Raw genomic sequence first — 11,380 nt, 5'->3', positions numbered from 1 at the left:
TAGGAAGCTACTGAGGAGCAAGAAGACCATGTTTGTGAGGAAGATGTGTAATCCGAAAAAAATGATTCCAAAGTGCCACCAAATAACACCATTTTTATCTCTATTTTTCAAAGCTCCAACAGCAGAGGGAGACACCCCCTCCTGACCACCCCCTGCAAAAATACTCCCCAAGTGCCACCAAATAACACCATTTTTATCTCTATTTTTCAAAAGCTCCAACGGCAGGAGGGGGACACCCCCTCCTGACCTCCCCCCGCAAAAATACTTCCCAAGTCCCACCAAATAACACCATTTTAATCTCTATTTTTCAAAAGCTCCAACAGCAGCAGGGGGACACCCCTCTCCTGACCTCCCCCCCCGTGACCGCTTGCTTGGCCACTTGTGGTGCTTGGCACCACATCTTTGCCCTCTTTAGGCCTATCTTCAGACAGCGACGAACTAAAAAAAATTATAAATCTGAAAATTTTCTCTGAAAAAAAATTTGCACAGCTAATCTCCATTGGAAAAAAAAATTTCAGAAATTTACAATAGTAAAAAAAAAATTTTCACAATTTCATTGTGACCACCCCCCTCCAAAGGTCTAATGGTCCATCCCTTAGGTACAATGCGCCTCAGGGACATGTATTCGGACTCTCAAACTTTTACAATTCTTTTCTGATCTACCACTTGTGGGGGCTCATTTTAAAGCTCTCGGTGTAAGAAAACCTTTCACCGGCTTTGTTTTCGGAATTCGAGAATTTTTATTTTTTTCCTCATAGAGTTAACACAGGGTGGCGGCCATTTTGAATTTCAAATATCGGTAAATCTTGGGTTATTTGTTTCTTTGCACGGAGACCGTCGATTTTTATTCTTGATCGTGAAAGAGAATGGGTGAAAGATTCCTTAAGGAAAATTTGAGCAAAAGTTTAAGTCTTTCACTTTCGAGGTGCATACTACCTTAAGTTTCGTCTCTTTGACTGAATGACCGATACGGGCAGCCTCTCAGTCAATTACACCGTATGTTCCATAATGTGACAAAATGTGTGCCCCATATCTTTGATATGTATTCTTTCGAGCATACTCTGTGGGTGCGTCATTCTCAAGATCCATTTTGCTATTAGACTAATATGTAAAAGTTTATCATTAGCCAGTTGTAGTCAGTGTGTACTAGTCAACGTGGGGGGCATAAGTACGTCTTTGCCCCCTAACATCACCATGGGGCCAGTGCCCCCCTGCCCCTGCCCCCCGGTTCCTACGCCTATCAATTGAACCGCAGCTCCTCTGTATGCAGAATTTTATAAAACATAATATATGTAAATGAAGAACGTGTTGGCTGTAGCTGTGCTGTTACATGATGAACCACCCTCAATTTCCTCAGGCCCCACCCGTCATAATAACTGAAGGCTCTCTATGCCCATAGACGGTCTGATCCATCCGACGGTCCCGCAATCGATCTCGCAAGTAGAAATCTCTCCACTTTATATAGAACGATTTCCCGCGAAAACTAAGTCACACAGGAAACATACTCTTTATTTAGAACAGAGCGGAACCAGTCTCGTGTGGGGAAGTCATTGTTGCCATGATCACCATCGTCCGAGTGGGTGTCCGAATTCACTCATCTTCTGCCTTTCCCACTGAACGGTAAAACTGTAGCGTAGAACCAAAATAGTTCAACCTGTACATGCATGAACCTACCTCCTCCCCAACCCCGAACCTATAGATTCTGAAGGGAAACTATAATCTCATCAAGAGTAACCGAATTTCGAACATTCCAAACTGTGTATTTTACACAGGAAGTACAGTAAATAATGTCAGATGTTGTGTTATTATCATTTTCGATTCCTGCAATTGCTAATCTTTTGATATTGATATTGTTATCAAAGTTGTGTTTTCTGACAAAGAAAGAAATACATTTCTGCAAGATTTCTTTCACATATTTACATTCCACTGTTTCTCCTTCTCCACAAATATATGGCATTTCCCATCACTTAAATTGAAAGTTTTGGCCAAGCTTCCTGTGACTAGGCCTCTATGAAAAATCTTCCAATCTAAGTCATTTATTGAATTGTTAACAATTCCTGTTGAATTAAGACGACTGAATAAAGTAGCTTTGTAACCGTCAACTGCTGAGGGCGGTATTATGGTCTGAGGTGAAGCCGGTGAGGGGCGGTGACACAGTCTATACCCCATTGTATTTCGCTCAGACGCCCTCATTGTCCGAACTGTAAGTGCGTCTGTCAGTTTATCAAGAGCAACTTCCTTCAGGATTCCGACATGCATGTTGAGGGATGTTCCACACCTTGACATGTACGTGGGCATTTAACATTTAACGTTTTTATGAGTGCTCAACATACACTATCAGAGAGTGTTGTAACGTACAGTACTCTTAGTACAAAGTGAGAAAATTACATAACTGAATTGTGTCAGTAAATGCAATAAATGCAATAATGAACATACATGAGTAAACAACTTTTATTTTATTACCAATTAACTTGGGCAGAGCATGGAGCTTTCGGTAGCTCCATGGGCAGAGTCACTGGAGGAAGCAATTGTATTTTTCAGGAAAACTGCTAATGGTAATGTACTAATAGTATCGTAATTCATGATGTTGATGATAACAGCTTTTCTCTTATAAACATCAGTGAGTACGATTGGAACTAATTTGGGATAATTGGATCTTCATACTTTTCAAATTTCTCAAAAGTTTTAGGTGCTCTAAAACTTACTGTTGCAATATTACAAATTACTCACAAAAACAGTGTGTAAGCTTAACTTATAAAGAAAAGCAGATGAGATTACATTTATAGATCAAACAGACATTACTTCGTCATCTTCTTATCCCAAATTAGTTCCACTCGTGTTAGTATGTCATCTGTAATTTCACTACTATTGTATAAATGTTTTCTTTTCTTGATAAAATAAGTACAAGAAAAATTTGGATGCCATTCATCATCTACTTCTTTCATATTACAATGTCTACGACAAATTCTCTCATGTAAGGGAATTTTAGTTTTTTCCTAACTAGCTCAATTTCTAAATTGTGGCTACTTGTACTAGTAACACGAAGTGTATTAGGGTTAATGTTGTTCAAGCTTCATTGACACAGACACAATCTCCTAGTATGTATAAACAACCTGTGAAGGTGCAAACGCTATTTCAATCCACCAATTACACTGACAGGGTCATGCTTCGATAAGCCATCGTACTACGACTTCTAAGGGGTGGCCATATGATTTCGGGGGGAGGGGGCTGGAGAAAATGGGTATGGCGACAATTTTTTTTACCCACCCTCGCAGCATTTTTGCCCCAGAGGTTGCTTCAAAGCAAATTTTGTTTTACTAGTAGACTCAAAGCTTTTTTTTCAAAAATACCAAATCATTCGATCACAACTTGAAAATGGCCACTATCCCTGTGTTAACTCTATGGAGAAAAATACAATTTTCGATCTTTAAAAAAACAAGATGGTGAATTTTTTTCTTACTCCAAGGGCTTCAAAATGTGCGCCCACAAGTGGTAGATTGGAAAAGAATTGAAAAGGTTTGAGAGTCCAAATTATAAGGAGACCGGCATTGTAAACATACTTGCTCAGTGAGTGATTAAATTTCCCCTAGCAATGACTTGCGCTTGGTGGGTGGGCCGGGTGTCTTTAAATTACTGTCATCTTCAACGTTTTTTATCTCTAGTGGGTAGGAGGTCTTGTCATTTTGACGAAGACGCTAGAACTTGCTCGCCCACCCTGGATATAATACCTGAACGCTTCCTTATAGCTGCCAGACTACCGGTATTTAAAAATAACACAACCAATGCCAGCCTATCTTGCTTAGGTCAAAGTAATTAAATTCTTTGTTTTGCGTCAACTCTAAATGGGAAAAGGTACGCGTTTAAGCGGCTGAAAAACACACACAACAAATTAACACAATGTAATTTGATTGCAGCAAATAAAAAATTGTAACAAAATTTTAGATCAGAAAAGCTAAGCGGTTATGTCCTAAAAGTCCAATTCAAATACACTGTGTGTGTTTTTCATGAAAACCTTAAAAACCTAGGCGGGTGGGGACGCAAAACAAAGAATTTAATTACTTTGGCCTATCTTGCTTATCTGTATTTGCACGCCTACTCCTTGGACATGAACAACAAAATGGTTGAAATACGAGGTGTTATTCCAAATATTCCGTGACGTAATGGAGGGTACCACATCCGTGTTCAACGTCGAGCGTGTAGTGTAGTTGCATATTTGTTTTGATTTCCGTCTTTGTTTGACAAAGATTAATATTGAACTCTGGACCAAGACTTGAGAATTGCTTGCAATGCGAGGCATGACATAACGGTACAGTCTTGCAAAATGGCGCTGACCTGGAAGTCCGTCCGCGTTTTCCTTTGGATTCTGATGTTTGCCTTTGTGACTGCCAACGCCTCAAAAGGTAAGTAACACAGGTTTCATGTTTGTCGTAATAATAAGTAAAATATTTGATAAAGTCGATAAGTTGGTCGGTCGACGTCGACAAATTTCAAGATTGCCTGATTTTACCATGGTTTCTCATGAGACAACACCATTGTATATGGACTCTTATTCAGTTGATAAACGAATCAAATATCATTTTTGATTACAATCAAATCTCTAAATAGCGACAAAGAATGAAGTTAAGTTTTTTAGAGACGTTTACATCAAATCATATTTATCCCTCGTGAAATACTGAAAGAAGGAAATGCTAAACAACAAGTACATGATGATGTTCAGTCTAGTTACAGTCAAATCGACCATTTTAAAAGTGACAAAGACAGCGATGCGTCAACCCCATGATATGGGTTTTTAATTTTCAAACGTAATCCAAGTATCATACTCGAATTGAAAGTCGATTTCTCGTACGACATTCCTCACCCCAGCAAGACATTCTGTTCAAGTGTGAAAGAATTCAGATGTTCTTGCGTGTTACGTAATGTTTTTATGGTTGCCATATTTTGCACTTGTGGTATGCGTTCATGAGTTTGAAAGATCCCAGATTAAAAGTAACAAACATTTCACAGCGCCTCTAGCTGTTATACACGTAATTTGTTTTCCCAATCGCTGGCAAGGTCTGTATGATTAAATACAGAGGTAATTAAACTGAAGAATGGAGAGGTCCCGTATGAGGGCATAGTAGAAGTGTATGGAGCTGTTTGGAACGACACAGTTAGGATATGTAACACGGATAGCCATTGGTCGATGACAGAAGCTGACGTTGTTTGCCTCCAATTAGGTAAGTCGAACAATACTATGACATGTCAATCGTATGAACTAGAACGAAAGGAAATGTAGATTTTGAGAGATAGCATGACCAAAATCGAAAAAAAAACCGGCCAAAATCGAAAAAAATCCCATCGGAGATTATAAAGAAAGACAATATTTTTTTCTCATGAAATAAAATTTATTGGAATCATTGTGGCGAGGATCTCATTAACATTGTCGCTGTACAAGTCGTTTTCTAATTCGCTAAATGAACTGTCAAAATATAAAAGAGGGGAAGGTCGTGGGGAACGTCTACGCAGATCTCTTGGTCGTCGGGGAACCTTACTCGCTAGGCTTAGCTCGAGGTACACGGGAACTTAAGCTGGGAAATACTGGGGAAACATGTACTTACACGGAGACGAAGATATACGGTGGTTGGCAATTTTACTGCTAAGGGAGAGACACCAGGATGCCCCTAACTAAACTAAACTGTAAACTAAGTCAAAGACTAAAACTACTCTAACTAGGGTTATACTCAGATCTACACGCCAGCGTAGTGCCTCCCGGAATCCTCCTTTTTCCAGTTTTTTGACTTTTTGTACACTTTTTTGAATAAATTAGCTGGTAGTTGAGAAATATCTTGAATTCCGATCATAGGCTACTGGGTGTGTGTAATACCCGGCTATCAAATCTTCATACTGGTATCTTTGTGCCGCATATGTGTCGATAGGTTTTTTGTTCTATTATTTTGGAGGTAAAGGAGGGGAATGTGAGGAATTTTTCTCACGTTCAAGGATGCGGGCATTGGAAATGAGGGAAACATGAGAATGGCTTCATACCAGCACAAGTGATAGAGATATGACAGAACAATGCGATCGGTCAGTCAGTCAATCAACCAATCAATCAACAAATCATCAATCAATCACCCAATCATATTCTTTGTTTTACCAATCAGGAAAATTAACATCGGAGATATGGTATCCAATCTTCACAAATCTGTCGTCTGCTACAAATGATGTGTGACAGGACTTTACGTTTCCCCCGTTATCATGATAGCTGTATCAAAATGCCTTGTGTGCCGTCCTTGGCTGTTGTACTTGTTCGTTTCCTGCATTTAAATAATCGTAATCTCAACTCGAACTTACGGAAGGATACTAGGTTTGATTGTCTTGATTCGTTTAACGTCATATTTCGACGATTTTGCAATATTAGGTTATCCAGGTGCAATGTGGGACCATTTCTTCCTGACGATTGATAACTGGACTGGAATGTGGTTGACAGACCTTACTTGCCATGGCAACGAGTCGAGCATCCTCCAGTGTGAGTTCGCGTTATCTGAAAATTGCCAAGAAACTGTTGTCAGAAGAGGCGAAAGTGCCGCTGTTACTTGTAACTGTAAGTTCAACAACGTGTTCTACCCCTGGTTAAAGTAGTATCACATCATCATGACAGTCACGCAAATGCGTCGTTCTGATTAATAGTCCAGAGCCCACGCCGGCTGCAGCTGCAGCAATACTACTACTAGCATAACTGGCTTACGCAAAGAGCGTTTAGACAGCTGAAAATCGGATTTAACCACGAGACGCGTAAACGGTTAGAATATTGTCTCTTTTCGAGCATTGGGTTAGCGCTTCGCAAACCAGCATTGTCACTTTTTGTCGTCTGCATTGCTTCCACTCACATAGCAAATTCACAAGCTGTTTATCCTGCTCGTTAACAATAAAAGTTCTGGGTTCTGAATTTCGGCGACAGTCGCTCAATTTTGATTCGGCTTTCTCCATTTTGGGTACTAAAAGTACGGAGTTGACAAATTATCAAACACAAAAACCTTATGTTACAATAAGAACAGCACCTTTGCAGGCGCGTATACATTCGAGTAAAATAAGCCAATATAAGTATAAACCCCGGTTTTACAAAACACTGCAAAACTACTGTCATAGTTACAGTTTTTTAGATCCTCATTACGATATTGAGCTTTGGAAATTTTGCTTCATTATTTTATTTGCAATGTCTTAAGATATCATTGGTTATTTCTTCCAGACAAAACTGGCGACTATTGTAGAATTTGAGTTTTCATCTGAATTTGTAAGAATGGTGATGTTGAACTTCTAGCTCCGATTCTTCTAATCAACGTAAAATATTGTTTCCGTCATTTGATGTTGCTGTTCTTGAAACGCAAATATCCATTCTTAGCAAGTCCGGTCTTTATTTCCCTTGTATACCTGAATGTTTTGCAAGGTACTGAGCAACATGAACCGAACTCCACTTTTTGATATTTCAGATGACGGATATGTCGGCTGTTACCAAGACAACAAGGAAGACAGAGCCCTCCCTGACGCAAGCAAACGTAACAGAAACGTAATGACAGTTGAATACTGTCTTGATTTCTGTCGTAGTGGTTTTTATGCGTATTCCGGTGTTGAGGATGGTGAGAGGTGTTTTTGTGGCATTGAAGACTCTGAGTACTGGAAACACGGCAAATTAGAAAACGCAGATTGTAACAAACCCTGTGTCGGTGATGGCAACCAGGCCTGCGGGGGAAATCAGTGGATTTTAGGAATTTACGAAAGTAAGATTCTATCAATTATTTAGACATTTCATTAACTAAAAACTGCATTCTGATTGGAAAACATGAACATTAATATTAGGAGATAAGTCGCACAGAAGTGTTACGCTAAAATTGTTCTGTTATCTGCAACTGCCAGTAAATCATCAGTCCAAATTTCTGGTCGATGTTAAAGACTGTTACACCATCGATCTGGTCTGACTAGGAGAAGCTATGATTTGACGACCATCTAGCATTGCAGAGGGCGATGCCGAACACTGCGCCAATGAATGACTTTTAAAATGACACAAATTTACAAAATTAATGCCCAAAAGAATCCTGATGAGTTTCTCTACATATTCTCTTTTACGTCTCATTATTTGGCTTATTTTTTCAGCAAGCATGGGTGCATGTGGGGGCGTTATCCACATGATACACGAGGAGAAGATAAATATACACTCTCCGGATTTTCCTGGAATTTATCCACGAAGTGACGCAACTTGCGAGTGGATCATCTACGGTACTAATGAAAGTAATGCTATCTTCAGTAGCAGCTTCCTTTTGTTTGATCTGCGCATTGACGATTTTCTGGAAATCAGAGATGGTCACAGCGACGAAGCAAATACATTGGGAAGTTATGGTAGTAGCAGTCAAGATCTTACAATCCCAAGCACAACGACAAACTCGATGAGGATTAAATTCAAATCTTTCTCGAAGGGAGATAGAGATATTGGAATGTTCATTATTGAGCTTACAGGTGAGATTTCGACCACTGGTATTATCAAGGTCTTTGATTGGTGGTATGTATGGTCGGTCACCGACAGACAGACAGGTATAGAGGGGATTGTGACAGACACATATATGGCAGAGAAACGGAGATTGAAAGGCGAACAGTTAAGATAGATGCGTGATGTGTCAGAGAGACAGACAGACAGACAGACAGACAGACGCCGAAAAGAAGGGATTTATAAAATGAAAGATTTTGACACTACAACCGCTTGCAATGTAGTGCTTGAATTTTAACAGAGATTCGAGTCCTTGCCGTGTTTGTTGTTTTCTTTTGACACGCAAGTGTTTCACGCAGGTAAGACAGTCGGTCATCAATTTATCATATTGTTTGGTCGCTGTTTTGTAATCGATCAGTCATACAGGACATGCTATACAGACATTAATGCCGTAATTTCTAATTAGTCAAATTGGCCCTAGGCGTCAAAAGTGCGTTTAACTGTCTAACTTTCCCTCTTTTTGTTTCCAAATTGTTTTTATTAAGCTTTTTGCTAATAAACAGATTTTGTTTCTAACAGGGATAAAGAGGTGTATTTACAACGACACGTTGACTTTCGGCCATGTTGAACCGAACCGTCAATACTTTTTCATGCCGGGTGATGAGTTGTACATAGGCTGCGAAGACGGTTACAGTCTGACTGAAAATTACTCTACAGTCACGTGTCAGGACAATGGAACCTGGGATTCTACAATCCCATCATGCCTCGGTAAGTTCAATGAATGTTTAATAACTCTCGTTTTGTTGGACCATGCGTTAGACCACATGGTATTTATCATGTACATAACGCATGCGCATTACAAACGGTAACGACGTTATAGATTCGGTCATACAAAGTCACCCCTGAGTACTTATTTATGAAGAATGGGAGTGGCCGAGCTGAATAATGGATAGTGCCACCACAGTTTTATTTCTCGTTGCTTTTGTTTTTTTATCGACAACTGCAGCGGTTCAGTGTAGCCAACCCGATGACGTAGAGAATGCAGAGCAAGAAGGCAACATTTTTACATTCAACAATTCTGTAATCTTCAAGTGCAACGATGGTTACGATGTTGTCGGTGATGACGTCATAATCTGTCAAGCTAATGGGACTTGGACTAAGCTGCCAGTCTGTCTTCCAATAGGTAAAGTCGTTTTATGAACGACGGTTTTACAATCGTAGTAATTTTAAGGTGATTTATATACTACTGCAGACGCTTTCGAGTTTGTTTTATCTCGCGTTTCAGTTGTGCGAATGATGCAAATCAACATCATGCACAAATGGTCCCGTAAGAATATCATGCTTGATCATGTCATGGAAAAATATTTCCTCATAGTAATATGAAATAATCATTAAACCACATCTAATTTATTTCAGCGAGCGATAGCAGTCAAACGGCATGTAAGTAACAATGTCCAACTATTGTAGGATCATAAAATAAAATGTAAAGATGTACATGAAATAAAGCAGAATATTTACATAAAAAAGAAACCGTAAATTGAATAACCCTGGCCTACAATAAGGTATACACAACTGAGAGAGAGAGAGAGAGAGAGAGAGAGAGAGAGAGAGAGAGAGAGAGAGATGTAAGTTAAGTTATTCTCGTCCTTGTTTCTGTGAATTGCATATGTTTTGCTTTTTTCAGTCGGTTCAGATTAGAATCGGTGTTAATTTAATGTAACTTCGCATTCATTTATTTTCAGTGATTGTGTCGTCCTGTGTATCAGTTCTTCTGGTCATTATCATTGCAATTGTTGTTGTGATGTATTTGAAGAGAGACAGACTGCGAAGTTGCTTCAGGTCGGTACACTGAGATATGAATCTCTAAGTCAAATAATCCTGAATGCTGATCATTATTGCGACGCATGCATAGCAATGGCTTATCTATGCCTCAAATACTGAAAGCTAATAAAATCTTTTTGAAGTCAACATCAATTGAGAAACATGAGCTGTCATACATTTCAGTAACCACCAGGAAAACCAAGTTTCATAATTTTACGATGGTATTCCAGATTATGAAGTTTCATCATAAAACTTCATTCGGTGTTGAATCTTGTTTATAGGAGTTCAGCGAAGACTCACGATGATGAATACCATGGCAACAGTCAAGTACCTCAAGTGCAACTCAACAACACAAAAAACAACAGACAGCACGTACAGAGAACATCAAATGAAAGAACATCGACCTACCAAACGATCGACCCTTCTTTCATGGAAAGTGTCTACCAGACTATCACGTCACAAGACAGCTCAACAGCAATTTATGCAGACATTGGTGAGGGTGCCATCTTTGACGGCAATGTGAACGCAGGATTTGTGATCAATGATATCTATGTTTCGGAAGACAACGGTTCAGCCTCTGGTGTGAGATATTACCAGTCGACAGATGATGGATTCGGGCAGCGCTACCAATTTGGCGAGCCGTGTACCGCAAATGCACGATGGGAAGGACATAGCAACGCCACAAAGGAAGAAGCAGCCTGTTCCGAGGACGGTCAGAAAGATCAAAACACTGATAACGACCTCTACTTCCAAATCTGGGAAGGTAATCTGAATGAAGGTACAGAAAAGGTTACCCAGCTTGCTAATGTCGGAGAAAATTTGAAAAGTAACGAAGCAGGAATCGCCAATACTCGGATTGCCGGCGATATCCATGCATCGATCTATGATGATGCCGATGACGCCAGGGCAACATACGAAAGTATTGACACTATAGTCAATCCGGAAGATGGCGCTCCAATGCGAGTTCACCCTTTCCCTATCTCTTCAAATAGAGCGGCGACAAGTTCTGACTTTGAGGATGAGGCAGTGTATCACACAAGTTTTGGTGAGCTTGGCGACGATGAGGCAGGCTTCGTTGAAAATGTGATTTACGACCAAAAGTAA

General features: G+C 39.8%; 1 protein-coding gene across 1 annotated transcript; it reads left to right on the top strand.

Moving 5' to 3' along the window:
- Window positions 1–4,546: 4,546 nt before the first annotated feature.
- On the top strand, window positions 4,547–11,380 carry LOC139143483 (uncharacterized). The gene is made up of 9 exons (XM_070713841.1): window positions 4,547–5,216; window positions 6,398–6,580; window positions 7,467–7,754; window positions 8,128–8,487; window positions 9,035–9,223; window positions 9,462–9,638; window positions 9,872–9,895; window positions 10,198–10,294; window positions 10,558–11,380. The coding sequence occupies exons 1-9, from the start codon at window positions 5,183–5,185 to the stop codon at window positions 11,378–11,380; spliced, it is 2,175 nt and encodes a 724-aa protein (XP_070569942.1). The 5' UTR covers window positions 4,547–5,182.

This window comes from Ptychodera flava, chromosome 11, assembly GCF_041260155.1.
Source record: "Ptychodera flava strain L36383 chromosome 11, AS_Pfla_20210202, whole genome shotgun sequence".
In the NCBI taxonomy this organism is placed as follows: Eukaryota; Metazoa; Hemichordata; class Enteropneusta; family Ptychoderidae; genus Ptychodera; species Ptychodera flava.
The sequence above is the reverse complement of the archived record's forward strand: the minus strand, read 5'-3'. Positions and strand labels throughout refer to the sequence as shown.